This window comes from Ranitomeya imitator, chromosome 6 (assembly GCF_032444005.1).
Source record: "Ranitomeya imitator isolate aRanImi1 chromosome 6, aRanImi1.pri, whole genome shotgun sequence".
In the NCBI taxonomy this organism is placed as follows: domain Eukaryota; kingdom Metazoa; phylum Chordata; class Amphibia; order Anura; family Dendrobatidae; genus Ranitomeya; species Ranitomeya imitator.
This window is the reverse complement of record NC_091287.1, coordinates 176,041,885-176,064,118: the sequence shown is the minus strand read 5'-3', so window position 1 is coordinate 176,064,118 and position 22,234 is coordinate 176,041,885. Positions and strand designations below refer to the sequence as shown.

At 42.4% G+C, this 22,234-nt stretch overlaps 1 protein-coding gene across 4 annotated transcripts in view; it reads right to left on the bottom strand.

Annotated features, from left to right (window-relative positions):
* The window catches only part of GOLGA4 (golgin A4), a 199,324-nt gene that overhangs the window by 86,078 nt on the left and 91,012 nt on the right, over positions 1-22,234 (bottom strand). For all 4 annotated transcript variants that reach the window (XM_069730324.1, XM_069730325.1, XM_069730322.1 and 1 more), the window contains exons 7-11: positions 21,589-21,687; positions 12,618-12,741; positions 12,207-12,394; positions 9,946-10,029; positions 6,822-6,969 (exon numbers count right to left, since the gene is read on the bottom strand). In XM_069730324.1, coding sequence (XP_069586425.1) covers positions 6,822-6,969; positions 9,946-10,029; positions 12,207-12,394; positions 12,618-12,741; positions 21,589-21,687 — 643 coding nt within the window. The remainder of the gene's footprint in view (positions 1-6,821; positions 6,970-9,945; positions 10,030-12,206; positions 12,395-12,617; positions 12,742-21,588; positions 21,688-22,234) is intronic.

Sequence of the window (22,234 nt, the reverse complement as noted above, 5' to 3'; positions counted from 1 at the left end):
GCTTCAGTAAGGGACGCCATGGATTGTGACAAGGACGTGACCCATTCCGGTGGGGCTACCACAGCGTCTGCCTGAGGAATCGGAGCCGGAGAGACTACTGGAGGACCGCCAAAGAAGCTGCGGCCTGGAGCAGGCCCAAAGCCGGGGCTTCAATTTTCAAATTTCCCCCTGTAGGGCCCGGAGAGCCGGAACCGGAAGTGACGCGCCGGAGGAGGCGGAGCCTCACAGCGCGGTCTGAAGGCCGGAAGTCCCGGCTCCAGGAAGTTGCCCCATGACGAGAAGCTGCCAGGCAGGTCCGAAGCCTATGGGGGGATAGTGGCGCGGTACCCGCAGCGCCGCTCCTAACACCGCGCACCGCCGGACCACGCTGCAGCGCCGACAACGCTACAGCGCCGCAGCCCTGATACAGCAGCACGGGACCACCCGGATCATGCCGCAGCGCCGCGCCGGCCACTGAAAAGAGGCACCGCACTCCCGGAGGAAGTAACAGGTAAAGCCAGGAGCCCCCCCTCCTATAGATATTGGCAGGGGAGAACAAATCTGCACCAAATTGGCAAAGTGTGAACCTGACCTTAGGATCAGACTGTGACAATATCCCTAGATATGAAAGTGGACATATCCTTTAAAGTGATATTCCAGCACAAACCAGTGGACACAGAATCCACTGGATAGGCGCCGACTGTTAGATTGGTGTCGACGTCCCCGCCACTAGATCCCTCAACGAGGGGTAGAAAAAAATGACGGTGCAGGAACCCTATCTCCATTATCCCCAGGATAAGGAGAGGGACCGTCACCACCCCAGCTAACACCCACAGGGGTGTAGAAATCAGGGGGAACACACGGACAACACACAAGCACCTGTACAGCCTGGAGTCTAGGTACCTCAGGGTGGTCAGGGCTAAGTCCGGTGAATAATCCCACGTAGCGGGGAAGGATACGTGGAGAAATATCGCACGTACTTGCCCGTTGAAGGTTTGGGGAGATCGGACCCTCAAAAAGGTCCGTCGCCCCTTCAATCCAATTTGGGAAAAAAAAAAATAAAAAATATCGGGTCCACGATCCAGGACCCAGAGATGTGCCTCCTTGAGACACTAAGCATAAACTGGAGTCTCTGGTAGCCAGTGTCAGGGTGTATACGATGTAGGAGGAGCTAACTTTTTTTTTCAAGTTTACTTAGTGTCAGCCTCCTGGCGGCAGAAGCATACACCCACAGTCCTGTGTCCCCCAATGAGGCGAAGGAGAAAATGGGTTACATTAAAGCAGACAGCTTCTGGTGCATAACATTTGCATATTTCCCTCAAATACATAGCCTAAATTTTATCATTTAATGCAAGATTTACTTTTTGTCTACTTAGAGCGGTTGTTCTAATTCTAAATTCAGACCGGCTGACAAATACTACTTGTTTGGCAAATCAAGCCAGTAAGTAAGCTCATCTCAACGAGTTCAACGTCATAACTAAGGCTGACACATTAGACCAGTGTTCCCCAACTCCGGTCCTCAAGAGCCACCAACAGGTCATGTTTTCAGGATTTCCTTAGTATTGCACAGGTGATAACTGCATCACCTGGACAGGCAATAATTCCATCACCTGTGCAATACTAAGGAAATCCTCAAAACATGACCTGTTGGAGGCTCTTGAGGACCGGAGTTGGGGAACACTGCATTAGACCAACAGCGGGATCTGTCGACTGTAATGAGTCTTGCGCTCAAGTAAAGATGATGCCAGAGATGTCTGCCAGAGCTGATTACTCCCGGCTTCCCATCGAGAACAGAGCCAAGCATGCAGGTGTCAGTCAAGAGGAACAGCTGCTAGTTGGTAAAGCATTCAGCCTTCAGTTATCGATTGTGTATGAGCACCTTCATCCCATCCCAACAAGTGATGTACATGCATGTCACATGCCAAGTGCGGGTGTATTGAGGGACCCGAGAAGCTGAGCCCACCTCACACCCAGCAGATGCCAGCTGTACTATAAATGCCAGCATCTGTAAGCAAAAGCAACAATTACAAGCCTCAGTGGCTACTTTAACCCCTTAAATGTTGCTGTCAATACCTGACAGCAGCATTAAACGTGACTTGTCCCAGGGGTGTACTAGTCCAGGCATCCCTTACTCCATCTCACCACAACACAATTACTCAGTGCCTAAGAGTTCCCATAGCAATTGGAGGCCTGCTGAAGGTTCCTATGGCTGCCATGTCAGTACACCTGTGAAGCCCAGCCACAGGCTGCACTTCATCGGAGACCATTATGTCACTTATATATCGCAATATATTTCAGAATATAGAACAAGTGATTAGATCATTGCAGGTTCAATTCCCCTGCCAAAAGAATAAAAAAATGTTATTAAAAGAACACACACACAAAAAAAAAATCAATCAAATCATACACCACTTCCACCCCACCAAATCGTACCCCTCCTCTCATCCAGTATCGCTGCATCCGTAAACATCCGATCTATCATAATCCTCCCAATTCAAGGTAATTTATGAACTCTTGCTTCAGTTACTATTAATATCCAATATTGACGATGTTTACATAACAACCACGTTTTTATTTTAGCTAGTGACTTTACATTTCCTTCTTTCTTGAACTTCAGGTTATCATTTTTCCCCAATCATTCCCTTTTAATAAACTGATACCTGGTTATGGCATTTTCACACAGCCGGCATCTTTTGACTGGACATCCATTGGTGAATATTATTACTGGCGATGACTAAAATCATGTTTCATATTTTACTCAGCATTGGGCCTTTAACCCTTGTTTTTGATGTATACCTATTAATATGGAATCTTTAATCAGGTTTTTTTTATGTGGGATTTGCACTATGAGGCTAATGTTCACATGTTGTGGGTTTTAATGGAAATTAAAAGCTGCTTTTTTCAGTACCATTAAAAGCTATGAGATTTCAGAGACCTCTTGTAAACGATTATTTTTTTTCCCCCCCTCACTGAATTAGAAAACTGCTGCTTTTTTGAAAACTGCAAAATGTCAATTCTATCAGCGTTTTTTCACCCATAAAAACAGTGAGAAAGTGCAAAAAAGCAGCAAGAAAAGGAGAAACAGACAGCAAACCCTGATTTTTGTCTGCAGCTTTTTACTGCCAAGAGATCAAGTTTTGGCTGCAGAAAAAAACAGTAACAAAAAAAATAAATCTGTGTGTGAACATGGCCTCAGTGTGGAGATTGGCAGGTGCGAGAACCAGTATGTAAACACTTCCAGACACATTTTTCTTTAATGTACACTCAGTTGCCATTTCTATAACGAATACACAAAAATAATTTCTCAAACCTATAATGTGATAATAAAGATCACAGCCTGTTAGGGTTATATGTGTCTCAGAGAGGAGACACAGGAACTTTTCTACATGTTATCACCCCCTCTCAGACAGCATATGTGCGCACACCTTAGGGGTGAGACCATAAGTAGTTGCAGATATACCGTAATCACCCTGCACCTGAATCAGAACATTTGTGGACTCAATGTTTATCGACATTGGATCTCAGAGATTTTTGGTCTGCTTAATTTGCAGTTTAAACTGTGTGGAGTTTAACAAAACTAGAAGCAAATTTAATTTTACTAATTTTCTGGACTATCTGATGCTCCAGCAAAATGCAGTCCAATTGCCGTCAAAGGCATTGCACTATACCACACAAAATGGACTAAAACGGAATTATGAAAATACAAAAGGGTCAGAGTATGAGAACTGTCACAAAATAAATGTGGCCTTGTGGTTGATAGCTACCACAAACTAAGGGACCAATACATCAAGGTGTTTAAACCAGAAAACTGTTGAGCAAAATGACGTGCAAAAGAATTGTGACTTTTGGCATTTTCATGTTAGTTTGATGCAGCTCTGCCAAAATGGGTACTGTTGGTGAGGAGCCGGGGGCATGGCTCCGGAGGCCTGCTGGTCAAATTCATGGAAAGATAGCTTTTCTTACTCCAGAAATGATGCTGCAGTCTGATCGGAGTAACTATTCTGGCGAGACGCACCCTACTGATAAGCAATTCATTACTGGGTGCACCCCTAAGAATTGGGCCTATCTTATTCCTACACACACCAGGCTGTCTGAATCCGGGCCTAAATGTTACTTTTCTACGGTGCGGAGAAATAATCTACACTTTGACTTCTAGGAGCTACGAGGCTACCTTTACTTGAGGCAGTTCTGATACAAGAGATACTTCGTCTTAAATGACTTTGTAGGATGCACTTACATTTTGAGAAATGGCACAGACTGATCAGATAAAAACACAATATTTATATACACACAGACAGAACATGTTGAAACCTGGCTTGAGACTATAATGTGCCATGAAATGTGCCATGAAATTACAAGTGTCAGCCACTAATAAGATCCTTGGCTAAATAAAACCATTGCAGCCGGCAACCAAGTGAATGAACGGCTGTTCTACTAGCCTGCTTACATCTCAGGGGACAAGTCACCAGATTTTGAGTTTTGTGTGTAGAACTCGTTTCTATGATATTCACTTAGTGGTAAAAATGACTTATTACCTTTTCTCTATGTATCAGTATGGTTATGGCAATACCAAATTTATAAACTTCCATAAAAAATGAGAAATTGTTGATTTCAGTTGCCATATTGTGGGAGCCAGTAGAGTTGTCTGATGGCTTGTTTTTGTGAAGAGCGCTGTAATTTATTTCTTCTGTTTTTTTAAGGAGAGGTGACCAAAAAAAGCAGCAATTCTGACAATTCCAATATGTTTCTGACATTTTATAAGTTTGAATTGCATACATAGCGATACTAAAATTTTATTTTACATTTGAAAAAGAAGAGAGGGCAGTATTGCATTTTAATCTTTAATTATACAGTGGAGGAAATATATTCTTGATCCCTTGCTGATTTTGTAAGTTGCCCACTGACAAAGACATGAACAGTCTATAATTAGGGTAGGTTAATTTTAACATTGAGAGATAGAATATCAAAAATAAAATCCAGAAAATCACATTGTATAAATTATATAAATGTATTTGCAATTTGCAGTGAGAAATAAGTATTTGATCCCCTACCGACCATTAAGAGTTCTGGCTCCTACAGACCAGTTAGATGCTCTAATCAACTCTTTACCTGCATTAAAGACAGCTGTCTTACATAGTCACCTTTATAAAAGACTCCTGTTCACAGACTCAGTCAGTCAGACTCTAACCTCTACAACATGGGAAAGACCAAAGAGCTTTATAAGGATGTCAGGGACAAAGCTGGAATGGGCTACAAAACCATAAGTAAGACGCTGGGTGAGAAGAACACAACTGTTGATGCAATATTAAGAAAATGGAAGAAATACAAAATGACTGTCAATCGACATCGATCTGTGGCACGATGTAAAATCTCACCTTGTGGGGTATCCTTGATCATGAGAAAGGTGAGAGATCAGCCTAAAACTACATGGGGGGGGGACTTGTTAATAATCTCAAGGCAGCTGGGACCACAATCACCAAGAAAACCATTGGTAACATATTACGCCGTAAAGGTTTAAAATCTTGCAGTGCCAGTAAGGTCCCCCTGCTCAACAAGGCACATGTGCGGGCCCATCTGAAGTTTGCCAATGAACACCTGGATGATTCTGTGAGTGATTGGGAGTAGGTGCTGTGGTCAGATGAGACAAAAATTGAGGTTTTTGGCATTAACTCAACTCGCTGTGTTTGGAGGAAGAGAAATGCCGTCTATGACCCAAAGAACACCATCCCCACTGTCAAGCATGGAGGATAAAACATTATGTTTTGGGGTGTTTCTCTACTAAGGGCACAGGACTACTTCACTGCATGAATGGAAGAATGGATGGAGCCATGTACCGTAAAATCGTGAGTGACAACCTCCTTCTCTCCGCCAAGACAAGGAAAAATGGGTCGTGGCTGGGTCTTCCAGCAAGACAATGACCCAAAACATACAGCTAAGGCAACAAAGGAGTGGCTCAAAAAGCATATTAATGTAAAGGAGTGTCAGCCAGTCTCCAGACCTTAATCCAATAGAAAACCTATAGAGGGAGTGGAAGGTCCGAGTGGACCAAAATTCCTCCTGTGCGCAAACCTCATCATCAACTACAAAAAAAAATGTCTGACTGCTGTGCTTGCCAACAAGGGTTTTGTCACCAAGTATTAAGTCTTGTTTGCCAGAGGGATCAAAAACTTATTTCTCACTGCAAAATGCAGATAAATGTATATTATTTATACAATGTGATTTTCTCGATTTTATTTTTTATAATCTATCTCTCAAGGTTAAAATTAACCTACCCTTAAAATTATAGACTGTTCAGGTCTTTGTCAGTGGGCAAACTTACAAAATCAGTAAGGGATCAAATACTTACTTCCTTCACTGTATCTGTCTCCTAAAAGGTCAGTATGTGCAAGATGTGAAGGGCTTCAGTAGGCCCCTGGTTGCTCTGAGAATCGATTGGCACCCGCAATTGCGTCTTGGAGTTGACAGGTATTGGGACAGACTCCACCTTTACCCCGCTCCAAGCCTTAGATGCCACTGTGATTCAGGACATTGACATTTAGGAGACTGCAGCAGGGTGTCAGTTAAATAATGCATCTGCTGAACCTCCTCTGTACAGAAAGAGCACCGCACACCCATCATAAATGTGTGGCAAATGTCGCAAAGGATGGAATAGAATGGTTGGCGCTCAATACAATACAATGTATGATCCTATTTAAACAATTATCCATGACTAAAGTCTGTTCTACTAAAAGGTCCCTATGGCTTAACACATCTAAGAAAACATCAGCTAAAATAGAAGGAGGACTTGTCATTGGAAAAAGGGGCCATAAAAGGAGGTGGGATTTATAAGAGGACCCACTTACCAGCTTTTTCGGATTTCTCCTTTTGTTCTTGTAGCTGCTCACATTTTGTAGTTAACTGTTTGACGCGTGTTCGAAGTTGAGAAACCTCCTCTTCTTTCGTCATTAGAGTTTCGTGCATTTGTCTCTTAGTTTCTGCAATGACCATTCCCTGGACAAGACCAACAAATGGCATATGAAATGAAAAGCTGGCAAAATAAAAGCATTGACAAACTACTACATTTGTTTTGAACTCAGGTCTGGCAAAATATTGGTAATGCCAGTAATTCAACGCAACTGGAGGAATTATTAAAGTGAAATCACTGGACAGACAGGAATTGTTGGGATTGGTAGCCCACTTTTCTCTCACTCACTGCCAGAAAAAGGGGTTAAGTTCCAAAACCATGGCTAGGAGCCAGAATAGCACCGCAATGATGAAGATAGATCCAATGTAGTGGTGACCAGTGGGAATAACAATGGTAGGATCGATCCATACTGATCTAACAGGTATCAAGTGGAAAGGTGATCGTGGTATTCCAGACTGTACAAACTAACTGCAACAGAGACAATTCCATTTGTAATTTAATTAATTTATTGAATGGAAAAATATGCATATTTTCTAAAAACCATGTTTTTAATATACTGCTCACATTTTATATCTTATGCCAGTGCAAAAAGCCATTGCCTTTTCACATCTGCATGCAAACTATGCCATCTATAGCAGCACATTTACAGTGGGGCAAAAAAGTATTTAGTCAGTCAGCAATAGTGCAAGTTCCACCACTTAAAAAGATGAGAGGCGTCTGTAATTTACATCATAGGTAGACCTCAACTATGGGAGACAAACTGAGAAAAAAAAATCCAGAAAATCACATTGTCTGTTTTTTTAACATTTTATTTGCATATTATGGTGGAAAATAAGTATTTGGTCAGAAACAAAATTTCATCTCAATACTTTGTAATATATCCTTTGTTGGCAATGACAGAGGTCAAACATTTTCTGTAAGTCTTCACAAGGTTGCCACACACTGTTGTTGGTATGTTGGCCCATTCCTCCATGCAGATCTCCTCTAGAGCAGTGATGTTTTTGGCTTTTCGCTTGGCAACACGGACTTTCAACTCCCTCCAAAGGTTTTCTATAGGGTTGAGATCTGGAGACTGGCTAGGCCACTCCAGGACCTTGAAATGCTTCTTACGAAGCCACTCCTTCGTTGCCCGGGCGGTGTGCTTTGGATCATTGTCATGTTGAAAGACCCAGCCACGTTTCATCTTCAATGCCCTTGCTGATGGAAGGAGGTTTGCACTCAAAATCTCACGATACATGGCCCCATTCATTCTTTCATGTACCCGGATCAGTCGTCCAGGCCCCTTTGCAGAGAAACAGCCCCAAAGCATGAGATTTCCACCACCATGCTTTACAGTAGGTATGGTGTTTGATGGATGCAACTCAGTATTCTTTTTCCTCCAAACACGACAAGTTGTGTTTCTACCAAACAGTTCCAGTTTGGTTTCATCAGACCATAGGACATTCTCCCAAAACTCCTCTGGATCATCCAAATGCTCTCTAGTAAACTTCAGACGGGCCCGGACATGTACTGGCTTAAGCAGTGGGACACGTCTGGCACTGCAGGATCTGAGTCCATGGTGGCGTAGTGTGTTACTTATGGTAGGCCTTGTTACATTGGTCCCAGCTCTCTGCAGTTCATTCACTAGGTCCCCCCGCGTGGTTCTGGGATTTTTGCTCACCGTTCTTGTGATCATTCTGACCCCACGGGGTGGGATTTTGCGTGGAGCCCCAGATCGAGGGAGATTATCAGTGGTCTTGTATGTCTTCCATTTTCTAATTATTGCTCCCACTGTTGATTTCTTCACTCCAAGCTGGTTGGCTATTGCAGATTCAGTCTTCCCAGCCTGGTGCAGGGCTACAATTTTGTTTCTGGTGTCCTTTGACAGCTCTTTTGGTCTTCACCATAGTGGAGTTTGGAGTCAGACTGTTTGAGGGTGTGCACAGGTGTCTTTTTATACTGATAACAAGTTTAAACAGGTGCCATTACTACAGGTAATGAGTGGAGGAAAGAGGAGACTCTTAAAGAAGAAGTTACAGGTCTGTGAGAGCCAGAAATCTTGATTGTTTGTTTCTGACCAAATACTTATTTTCCACCATAATATGCAAAAAAAATGATAAAAAAACAGACAATGTGATTTTCTGGATTTTTTTTTCTCAGTTTGTCTCCCATAGTTGAGGTCTACCTATGATGTAAATTACAGACGCCTCTCATCTTTTTAAGTGGTGGAACTTGCACTATTGCTGACTGACTAAATACTTTTTTGCCCCACTGTATTAGCACATGTTCAGGAGCAGCTCCTCTCCGAGACTGTGTTTTTAAGGTCCAAGTTATATGGTTGTATTAGAGCTTTGTGCTTATACAGAGCTTTAAGAGGTCACCCAAAGAGGTGAGTCGGGTCTTCATCTACCTGTAGTGCCTTGTGATTACCTCTATGGTACTGCCTGCATATGAAATCTCTTTTAAGGGACTGTCAGCTCAGAATGACTGCTGAAATTAGGTCCTGCCGCTCGGGGCTTCATGGAGGAGCAAATCATTTATATACTCCTTCACACCTGCTACTCTTCTCTCAATCTCCACAGAGCCAGAGACATATGGAAACCAAGCAGGTGGGAAGGTGTATAGAAATGACTGGCCCCACCATGAAGCACCGAGCGCCTGTATTTGGACACCCTAGATGTCTCTCTGATACATCTAGGGTGCTAGTGGAGAATATGCTTCACACATGGCACCAAGCAGGGTGTGATACAGCTGCACCCATCAGACAATCTTTGCCAGCACGTTGTTTTACTACTACAGCTTAGCATATTTCTTAAAAAAAACAAAAAAAAAAACAAGCAGAAGGCCTTTATGGATATTTGAGGTAAAAAACAAACAAACCGTGCAGGACACCTGTAGTACCACCGGTACCAGGCTGCTGGTATATATTCTATGACTGATAACAGATGACTAGACTTATAGAAGATAAACTATGGCGACATGTAAGGCCCATCTGGGTTGGGTATAATAAGCCGTCAGTGAGGTAAGGTGCTAAGAGAATACAATGTTCAGTCCTGCTGAGATTATCACAGACAGATATGTACCTTATCTTGTTCCAGCTGCTCCACCAAATTCTTGGCATCCCTTAGCTGGGTGATCAGCTTGGTCTTCTCACTGGTGTGAAGTTCCTGGGATTTAATACACCATACTTATGACAAGAACCATTTTCCCTTCTAGGAAAAATACTTTTAAGCAAATGTGTGAAAGAACAATTTGCTCATATTTGAACATACCATAAATAAGTTGGTTTTTAACAATCTGCACATATACTCGGCATTCAAATTGCAAGCTCAATAAGAAAAGTCATGGAATTATGGAAATCACAGGACTGCTAGACATGGTAATGATATTCAAATAATAATAAAATGGAAACAACATTTTCAACACACCATGATTTACTCCGTATCGATTATCATCACCACACACAGAAATAAAAGCACTTAACCTTATTGATAGCATGCCAATGGGTGTATTTATGGTTGTCTGAGGAATGTTTTGCCACATTCAGTGCACTTGGGCTTTGACAAGCAAATCATCAAGATCTGGTGCTGGCAGCTCCCTTTGCAATTGCCGGCCAATGACATCCTAGATGTGCTTGATTGGGATCAAATCCAGTAATGTTGCAGCCATAATAGCACATTCTGGTCACCCTCACATAATTAATATATAGCCTAGCATTGTTGTGTTGAAAAATGGGTCCTGGGACACTTTGGAGATATGGCCGGACCATGACCAAATCAATGCAACGGCAAGCAGTTAGTGCATCTGGAATGAAGACTAGAGCGGTCTAGCTATGGTAAAATATACCACCTCACACAAAAATCCTGGGAGTAGGACTGGTGTGTGATGTTCCCTAGTGAAGACCACTTCAATGACCTCACACCACTGCGGTACAGAGCAAAAGGGCAATGGAGGTCTATCGTCTTCAACAATAAGTGTAGTTTTTGTCTTGAATGCAATAACATCTCAGCAGCACCCTGGTCATTATGCTAGAACGTATAGCATAGCCCAACTCAAATGAATGGGGCCGACTGCAGTTCCCTACACCAGGGTAGTGGGGAGCACTGATCTACATGGGTAACACAGTAGGCTACACAGTGCTAAACCAAAGCGGTGCTTCCATGTTAAAGAAGCTCTCCCATCAAAGTATTTATCCTCTTAATATATTGTAATCATCATATTATACAGTAGTGTGTACTTACAATTGCTCAATTTGCCTTTTTACCCAGCTAATGTTTTCCATAAGGTTTATAATATCACATGATTAACATGGACTTGATGAATCCTAAGCTCTGAAGAAAAACAGGAGGTCAATCTTCCATGTACGAGTCACCAGTCACTGCAAAAGTCCCTGGCAGGGGTAGGGGGAGCTGAGTCAGGAGTTGAAGAGTGGAATGATAAATGGAGAGAAGAGAGACTCCCTGCTTCCACATACATCACTGAGAACATAACTACCGTATTATCTGGTGTATAAGACGACTGGGCGTATAAGACGACCCCCACCTTTTCCATATAAAATATGGAGTTTGGGATATAATCGCTGTATAAGACGGGGGTCATCTTATAAGCCCAGTCATCTTATACGGCGTGTGCGGTGCGGATGGTTCCCAGGGTCTGGAGGAGAGGAGACTCTCCTTCAGGCCCTGGGATCCATATTCATGTTAAAAAAAAAAAAAGAATAAAAATAAAAAATATGGGATATACTTACCCTCCAACAGCCCGCGGCTCTCAGCGGTGCAAGTGGAGGCCTCCATTCCTAAGTATGCATTGAGCGAAGGACCTTCGATGACGACACGGTCACGCGACCGGTCACGCATACAGGACTACTGCCTGCGCACGCTGTACCCGGCGCATAAGACGACCCCCAACTTTTGAGATGATTTTCAGGGGTTAAAAAGTCGTCTTATACGCCGGAAAATACGGTAAGTGGGTAGAAAGGCAAAATGAGCAATTGTAAGTACACAGTGCTGTATAACATGGTGATTGCAATATATCAAAGAGGATAAAAACTGTGATGGGAGAGCTTCAAACTGATGACATCTGTCAATTTATAAAAGATGGCAGCTGTTGGCTGAAGGAGCACAGTCAGTCATTGCTTGCGTATGGACACCTTTATTTCTTCCTTCTTGCTGAAAAGGGAACTTTCCAATAGGTTGTTTTGTTTTTATGGGTGGTGCATTGGAAAAGGGGTGCTTTTTATGACTTTGTTGAATCCTAGGAGGAGGAATGCGTTGCTGTAGGCTGAAACAAAAGTCTAATTTCTGAAAGATACTGAACCTAGCAGAAAACACACAACCATGTTTACCTTCACTTTCTCAAGCTCTTGGAGCCTCTCCTCTAGCTGATTCTGTAGAGCTTCTTTTTCACTGCTTAGCTGAGCACTCTTTTCTTTATGTGACCGAATCATCTCTTTACATCTCTGAAGAAGGTTCTCCTGGCGTCTCACTCTTACTTGCAGAGCATCAAGTGTATTTGCTCCATCACCGCCTCCATCTCATATAGGAAAGAAAGGAAGTGAGATAGAACCAAGAAAACAAGTAGAGGAATCCAACCGTTTCTTACACTTTTATATGTGCATTTTACAGAATATATATATATATATATATATATATATATATATATATATATATATATATATATATATATATATATATATATATATATATATATATATATCCCTATTCATGCTTCCTGCTCAATACTGCATTCACATTACCAGACGTGAGCGAGCTGTCCGCATCTCCTTCCTGTCCTGTGCTCTGATTTTCAGGGTCAGATGGAGTGACTGATGTCTCTGGTTGCACTTGTCCTTTTCCAAGCCGCTGTTTAAGTAAAGTTACCTAAACAAAGGAAAAACGGGGTGATGTCTTCTGTTGCAGCCATAAGTGTAACCGCTCTGTGCGGCGGCCATGTGCACAGAAAGTCAAGAATGGATCCTGTCATGTGCAATCTGGAAAGCCCTTCTAACTTTTTCTTCTCCAACACAGAGCCATATTGCTGATGTGTGACTGCATCCATATTGATATGAAGGTACTCTTTTCACATATTGAGGAGTGTTATGTTATAGATTATTTGGCCTGAGTAACAATTACAGCAGGGAATAATGGCCACTACAATGATCGACGATATTTAAAATAAATATTAGCCCTGTGCAGCATTTTTTTTTTTTTTACTTTAACCCCTTAAGCCCCGAGGGTGGTTTGCACGTTAATGTCCCTTTATGAGGTTATAACTCTGGAACGCTTCAACGGATCTTGGCGATTCTGACACTGTTTTCTCGTGACATATTGTACTTCATTTTAGTGGTAACATTTATTCGATATAACTTGCGTTTATTTGTGAAAAAAACGGAAATTTGGCGAAAATTTAGAAAATTTCGCAATTTTCCAACTTTAAAATTTTATGCCCTTAAATCACAGAGATATGTCACGTAAAATACTTAAGTAACATTTCCCACATTTCTACTTTACATCAGCACAATTTTGGAACCAAAATTTTTTTTTGTTAGGGAGTTATAAGGGTTAAAAGTTGACCAGCAATTTCTCATTTTTACAACACCATTTTTTTTTAGGGACCACATCTCATTTGAAGTCATTTTGAGGGGCCTATATGATAGAAAATACCCAAGTGTGACACCATTCTAAAAACTGCACCCCTCAAGGTGCTCAAAACCACATTCAAGAAGTTTATTAACCCTTCAGGTGTTTCACAGGAATTTTTGGAACGTTTAAATAAAAATGAATATTTAACTTTTTTTCACACAAAATTTATTTCAGCTTCAATTTGTTTTATTTTACCAAGGGTAACAGGATAAAATGGATGCCAAACGTTGTTGTACAATCTGTACTGAGTACGCTGATACCCCATATGTGGGGGTAAACCACTGTTTAGGCGCATGGCAGAGCTCGGAAGGAAAGGAGCGCCATTTGACTTTTCAATGCAAAATTGACAGGAATTGAGATGGGACGCCATGTTGCATTTGGAGAGCCACTGATGTGCCTAAACATTGAAACCCCCCACAAGTGACACCATTTTGGAAAGTAGACACCCTAAGGAACTTATCTAGATGTGTGGTGACCACTTTGACCGACCAATTGCTTCACAGAAGTTTATAATGCAGAGCCGTAAAAATAAAAAATCATATTTTTTCACAAAAATGATCTTTTCGCCCCCAATTTTTTATTTTCCCAAGAGTAAGAGAAGAAATTGGACCTCAAAAATTGTTGTCCAATTTGTCCTGAGTAGGCTGATACCCCATATATGGGTGTAAACCATTGTTTGGGCGCATGGCAGAGCTTGGAAGGGAAGGAGCGCCATTTTACTTTTCAATGCAAAATTGACTGGAATTGAGATGGGATGCCATGTTGCGCTTGGAGAGCCCCTGATGTGCCTAAACATTGAAATCCTTACAAGTGACACCATATTGGAAAGTAGACCCCTTAAGGAACTTATCTAGAGGTGTGGTGAGCACTTTGACCCAACAAGTGCTTCACAGAAGTTTATAATGCAGAGCCGTAAAAATAAAAAATCATATTTTTTCACAAAAATGATCTTTTCGCCACCAATTTTTTATTTTCCCAAGGGTAAGAAGAAATTAGACCACAAAAGTTGTTGTGCAATTTGTCCTGAGTGCGACGATACCCCATATGTGGGGGTAAACCACTTTTTGGGCGCATAGCAGAGCTCGGAAGGGAAGGAGCGCCATTTGACTTTTCAATGCAAAATTGACTGGAATTAAGATGGGACGCCATGTTGGTTTGGAGAGCCCCTGATGTGCCTAAACATTAAAACCCCCCACAAATGACACCATTTTGGAAACTAGACCCCCTAAGGAACTTATCTAGATGTGTTTTGAGAGCTTTGAACCCCCAAGTGTTTCACTACAGTTTATAACGCAGAGCCGTTAAAATAAATTTATTTTTTTTTCGCAAAAATTATTTTTTAGCCCCCAGTTTTGTATTTTCACAAGGGTAACAGAATAAATTGGACCCCAAAAGTTGTTGTCCAATTTGTCCTGAGTACGCTGATACCCAATATGTGGGGGGGAACCACTGTTTGGGCGCATGGCAGAGCTCGGAAGGGAAGGAGCGCCATTTGGAATGCAGACTTAGATGGATTGGTCTGCAGGCGTCACGTTGCATTTGCAGAGCCCCTGATGTACCCAAACAGTACAAACCCCCCACAAGTGACCCCATATTAGAAACTAGACCTCCCAAGGAACTTATCTAGATGTGTTGTGAGAACTTTGAACCCCTAAGTGTTTCACTACAGTTTATAACGCAGAGCCGTGAAAATAAAAAAAAAATTTTTTCCCACAAAAATGATTTTTTAGCCCCCAGCTTTGTATTTTTACAAGGGTAACAGAATAAATTGGACCCCAAAATTTGTTGTCCAATTTGTCCTGAGTACGCTGATACCCAATATGTGGGGGGGAACCACTGTTTGGGCGCATGGCAGAGCTCGGAAGGGAAGGAGCGCCATTTGGAATGCAGACTTAGATGGATTGGTCTGCAGGCGTCACGTTGCATTTGCAGAGCCCCTGATGTACCCAAACAGTACAAACCCCCCACAAGTGACCTCATATTGGAAACTAGACCTCCCACGGAACTTATCTAGATGTGTTGTGAAAACTTTGAACCCCCAAGTGTTTCACTACAGTTTACAACGCAGAGCCGTGAAAATAAAAAATCCTTTTTTTTCCCACAAAAATGATTTTTAGCCCCCCAAATTTTTATTTTCCCAAGGATAACAAGAGAACTTGGACCCAAAAAGTTGTTGTCCAATTTGTCTCGAGTACGATGATACCCCATATGTTGGGGTAAACCCCTGTTTGGGCGCACGGGAGAGCTCGGAAGTGAAGGAGCACTGTTTTACTTTTTCAATGCAGAATTGGCTGGAATTGAGATCGGACGCCATGTCACGTTTGGAGAGCCCCTGATGTGCCTAAACAGTGGAAACCCCCCAATTATAAATGAAACCCTAATCCAAACGCACCCCTAACCCTAATCCCAACTGTAACCCTAACCACACACCTAACCCTGACACACCCCTAATTCTAATCCCAACCCTAATCCCAACCGTAAATGTAATCCAAACCCTAACCCTAGCCCTAACCCTAACCCTAATGGGAAAATGGAAATAAATACATTTTTTTTTTATTTTATTATTTTTCCCTAAGGCTAGGTTCACATTGCGTTAGGGAAATCCGTTTAGCGCTAGCGGATTGCGCTAACGCAATGTCTTTTTAGGTGTCGTGTTTAGTGGTCGCGTTAACGTCCCCGCTCTGGAAGATCGGGGATCGGACCTCGGGCGCGCCGCGGACGCTGCAAGCAGCGTCCGAGGCGCGCCACAAAAGAACGGCACCTTGCTAGCGCGAGCCGAAAATGGCACGCTCTAGCGATGCGCTACACCCGAAAATCACATTGCTGTCAATGGGTGTGCTAACGGACCCGTTGCACGGCGTTAATTGTGACATTTTCGCCGTGCAACGCTGTCCGTTAGCGTTAACCCATTAACGCAATGTGAACCTAGCCTAACTAAGGGGGTGATGAAGGGGGGTTTGATTTACTTTTATAGCGTTTTTTATATCGGATTTTTATGATTGGCAGCCGTCACACACTAAAAGACGCTTTTTATAGCAAAAAAGTTTTTGCGTCTCCACATTTTGAGAGCTATAATTTTTCCATATTTTGGTCCACAGAGTCATGTGAGGTCTTGTTTTTTGCGGGATGAGTTGACGTTTTTATCGGTAACATTTTCGGACACGTGACAGTTTTTGATCGCTTTTTATTCCGATTTTTTGTGAGGCAGAATGACCAAAAACCAGCTATTCATGAATTTCTTTTGGGGGAGGCGTTTATACCGTTCCGCGTTTGGTAAAATTGATGAAGCAGTTTTATTCTTCGGGTCAGTACGATTACAGCGATACCTCATTTATATCATTTTTTTTATGTTTTGGCGCTTTTATGCTATAAAAGCTATTTTATAGAAAAAATAATTATTTTGGCATCGCTTTATTCTGAGGACTATAACTTTTTTATTTTTTTGGTTATGATGCTATATGGCGGCTCGTTTTTTGCGGGACAAGATGACGTTTTCAGAGGTACCATAGTTATTTATATCCATCTTTTTGATCGCGTGTTATTCCACTTTTTGTTCAGCGTTATGATAATAAAGCGTTGTTTTTTGGCTCGTTTTTTTTTTCTTCTTCTTACGGTGTTCACTGAAGGGGTTAACTAGTGGGCCAGTTTTATAGGTCGGGTCGTTACGGACGCGGCGATACTAAATATGTGTACTTTTATTGTATTTTTGTTTGTTTTTTTAGATAAAGAAATGTATTTATGGGAATAATATTTTTTTTTTCTTCTTTATTTAGGAATTTTTATTTTTTTATTTTTTTTTACACGTGTGGAAATTTTTTTTTTTACTTTTTCACTTTGTCCCAGGGGGGGACATCACAGATCACCAATCTGACAGTGTGCACAGAACTCTGTCAGATCGGTGATCTGACATACAGCCGGGCAGGATTAGAGCTGCAGCTGCAGCCTGATCCTGACCCGGAAGTGCTCCCTGCAGGACCCGGATGCAGCCCCGCGGCCATTTTGGATCCGGGGACTGCAGGGAGAAGACGCTCGGTACACGGTGAGTACATCACCGTGTACCGATCGTCTCAGGGAAGCCCGCAGGGAGCCCCCTCCCTGCGCGATGCTTCCCTGCACCACCGGCACACCGCGATCATCTTTGATCGCGGTGTGCCGGGGGTTAATGTGCCGGGAGCGGTCCGTGACCGCTCCTGGCACATAGTGCCGGATGTCAGCTGCGATAGGCAGCTGACACCCGGCCGCGATCGGCCGCGCTCCCCCCGTGAGCGCGGCCGATCGCATATGACGTACTATCCCGTCACTGGGAATTAAGTCCCAGGTCACCTGGACGGGATAGTACGTCATATGGGATTAAGGGGTTAAAGGAACCTGTCAGCTGAAACCCTGTTACCCTGCTGACATGGGGTTAACCTGAAGGGCGATAGGTTTCTGAAGCTGCCCGGTGCCTGCACCGAGAGGAATTGAATTCCTCCCAGCAACCTCCAGCCTTCAGGCACCACTCAGTACACATTGAGTGGCGGCTGTCAGCATGCCCTGCCACTGACGCACTGCTTTGCCGGTTGTCAGTCAGTGTCGGGGCATGGTTAAACCACTGCTCACCATGTACTGAGCAATGAATGAAACCACACCTGAAGAGGGCTGAAAGCCAAAAAAAATAAAAGTTAATTTTCTCCCAGTAGCCGTACTTTTAGTGCGGCGGCTGAAAGGCTACTGAACGCCATTAACCTGCAGATTAACCCCATAGCTGCAGTTTGGGGACATCACAGGTTCCCTTTAAAAGGTGTATTCTCAAGTTTTGATGTTGTTCCCTACGCCATGCATAGAGGATAACATACTTATTGCTGGGGATCAGACCAAAGGGAACTTCAACGATTCCAAAAAACTCGGCTCTGAGTAGTCCCCTGTGAATGGAGTGGTCGTCAATCATGCACTCTGCTGCTCAATTAATTCTTAATGAAACTGCCAGATAAAGCTGAGCACTGCGCTCAGCTGCTCTTCAGCACGGCCATAAGAATACAGCTTATTGAGGGCAGAGCAAAGTACTGCAGTGCGCAGGCGCTGAGCCTCTCTGACCTTTCCCGGCGCCTGCGCACTGCAGTAGTTTGCTCTACCCTCAACAGGGCAGACAAAGTACGCCTGCGCCGAAGCCGCGGCAGGAATACAAGAAGAGGACGTCATTGTAAGAAGCTGGGAGGCCCCAGACCGCACTGCGACGCACATCAGACCAGAACCGGACCGTCCCTGGGTGAGTATAATCTAACCTCTTTTTCTCATCTTTCAGGTTACATCGGGGGCTTATCTACAGCATTACAGAATTCTGTAGATATAGTAAGCCCCTGATGCTGGTGGGCTTAGCTTACCATCGATTTTGGGGGTGACAGGTTCCCTTTAAATAAAATACCTGCTCCTCACTTTTAGCTTTTTAAAGACCAAATAATAGACACCTGGAAGAAACCATATATTATATACTCCGTGCTACTCAGATATGATCAATGAACATCTTGCCAATTTTCTAAGAAATACTCAGCCAAGGTTTATAAGCTCTGAGGCCCATGAAAAGTCCATGCCAGGCTTGCCAGATGACATCCTATAGCTATAATCAGGGTGTAATGCAGTATTAGATTTTGGCTTTGTTAAATAAATGATTATGAATCTCAGATTTTAGCTACTTGTTAGATCCATGGATGGATTTGACTACATGCAACAGCTTGATAGCATGGCAACTAAATTTCCAATCTAGATTTAGGCATCCTATCTATATACTGTGTCTACCACTACAAATTTAACTGCAATACTGAGGAATTACCAAATGCAAACACAATTTTAAGATGTATTAACCCCTTCGTGACCCAGCCTATTTTGACCTTAATGACCTGGCCATTTTTTGCAATTCTGACCAGTGTCCCTTTATGAGGCAATAACTCAGGAACGCTTCAACGAATTCTGAGACTGTTTTTTCGTGACATATTGGGCTTCATGTTAGTGGTAAATTTAGGTCGATAATGTTTGCGTTTATTTATGAAAAAATTTCGGAAATTTGGCGAAAATTTAGCAATTTTCAAATTTTGAGTTTTTATTCTGTTAAACCAGAAAGTTATGTGACACAAAATAGTTAATAAATAACATTTCCCACATGTCTACTTTACATCAGCACAATTTTGGAAACAACATTTTTTTTGTTAGGAAGTCATAAGGGTTAAAAGTTGACAAGCAATTTCTCATTTTTACAACAAAATTTACAAAACCATTTTTTTATTTTTTTTTTATTTATTTTTTTAGGGACAACCTCACATTTGAAGTCACTTTGAGGGGTCTATATGGCAGAAAATACCCATTCTAAAAACTGCACCCCTCAAGGTGCTCAAAACCACATTCAAGAAGTTTATTAACCCCTTCAGGTGTTTCACAGCAGCAGAAGCAACATAGAAGGAAAAAATGAACATTTAACTTTTTAGTCACAAAAATAATCTTTTAGCAACAATTTTTTTTATTTTCCCAAGTTTTTGTCCAATTTGTCCTGAGTACGCTGAAACCCCATATGTGGGAGGGAACCACTGTTTGGGCGCACGGCAGAGCTCGGAAGGGAAGGAGCACCATTTGACTTTTTGAATGGAAAATTAGCTCCAATCGTTAGCGGACACCATGTCGTGTATGGACAGCCCCTGTATGCCTAAACATTGGAGCTCCCGCACAAGTGACCCCATATTGGAACCTAGACCCCCCAGGGAACTTATCTAGATGTGTGGTAACCACTTTGAACCCCCAAGTGCTTCACAGAAGTTTATAACGCAGAGCCGTGAAAATAAAAAAAAATTTTTTTCCTCAAAAAATGATTTTTTTTAGCGTGCATTTTTTTATTTTCACAAGGGTAACAGGAGAAATTGGACTTCAAAAGTTATTTTCCAGTTTTTTCTCAGTACACCGATACCCCATATGTGGTGAGGTAACCACTGTTTGAGCACACGTTGGGGCTCGGAAGGGAAGTAGTAACGTTTTGAAATGCAGACTTTGATGGAATGGTCTGTGGGCATCATGTTACATTTGGAGAGCCCTTGATGAACCTAAACATTAGAAACCTCCCACAAGTGACCCCATTTTGGAATCTAGACCCCCCAAAGAACTTATCTAGATGTATGGTGAGCACTTTGAACCCCCAAGTGCTTCACAGAAGTTTATAACGTAGAGCCGTGAAAATAAAAAATTTTCCATCAAAAAATGATTTTTTTTTGCCCGCAATTTTTTATTTTCACAAAAGGTAACAGGAGAAATTGGACCCCAAAAGTTGTTGTCCAGTTTGTCCTGAGTACGCCAACGTCCCATATGTTTGGGTAAACCACTGTTTGGGCTTGGAAGGGAGGGAGCACCATTTGACTTTTTGAACGAAAGATTGGCTGGAATCAATGGTGGCACCATTTTGCGTTTGGAGACCCCCTGATGTGTCTAAACAGTGGAAACCCCTCAATTCTACCTCCAACACTAGCCCCAACACACCCCGAACCCTAAATCCCAACCCTAACCCCAACACACCCCTAACCCTAATCCCAACCCTAACCCTAACCACAAGCCTAACCCTAACACCAACACACCCCTAACCCTAATCTTAACACTAATTCTAACCCTAATTCTAACCCTTACCCTAATTCTATCCCTAACCCTAATTCCAACCCTAATTCTAACTCTAGTGGAAAAATTAAAATATATATATTTTCTCCATTTCATTATTTTCCCTACCTATGAGGGTGATAAAGGGGGAAGATATTTACTATTTTTTTATTTTGATCACTGTGATAGGGTCAAAGCCACCCCCCCCCCCCCCCCCGGGTCAAGTATAGATCCCCCTGTACCAGCGGGTTGGGTGACCTTCCATTGACCCCGGTCACCCGAACCGCAGGAACGCAATCATTCTGTGACACAGCATATGCGTCACAATTTGGATTGACACTGACTTTCATGATGCATTCGCTGTGTCACAGGTCGGGAAGGGGTTGATACCAGCAGCAGATAGCCTCAAAAGCAATAAATTATCAAATCGTATATATTATAGAGATGTGTACAAGCTCCCAGCATGATGTACCCAGAGATTACCTGAGTCTGTAGAACACTAATTAACTGGTCTTTCTCTTCAAGAGAAGCATCAAACTCTTCCTGCAGATGTTTCTTGGCCTGCTGATCCATCTGAAGTTCCTGTAGGTCATTACCAACAAGGAAATTATTCTTGTGAATTACCGTAATTCAGCTTTCTATTAATGGTATGTAAATTTCTTTTAAAAAGGCTTCTGCCACTGGGCTCATCAAAATCATGGGCTAAGAGTCCCATCTTAGCATCACTTGCCAATTAGCCTCATGATCTGCCTGATATAGGACGATCGATAGAAACCCCAACAAGTCCAGCCAACGCTAAGAAATGCAGTCTTTAACATTGAAATTGCAACAACAAGAGTTGTAGATGAAAACCACAGTGTTGATAAATATATCATAAGCAAAAGATGAAAAATGGAAACATTTTCCAAACGTCTCCAATTATTTAATACTGAACATGAAAGCCACGTGCAAAAATACATGCACTTACATGCCTTGGCTTGCTATCAGTAAGATTTGTCAATGGGATAGATGCAAGAGGGTACACTAATTATTAGGATTCACAGCTAGCATCTCCCTTTGCAATTGCTGACCAGATACAGCCCAGATGTGCTCGATGGAAGACCCAGTCCGGAGACACTGCACACCATGG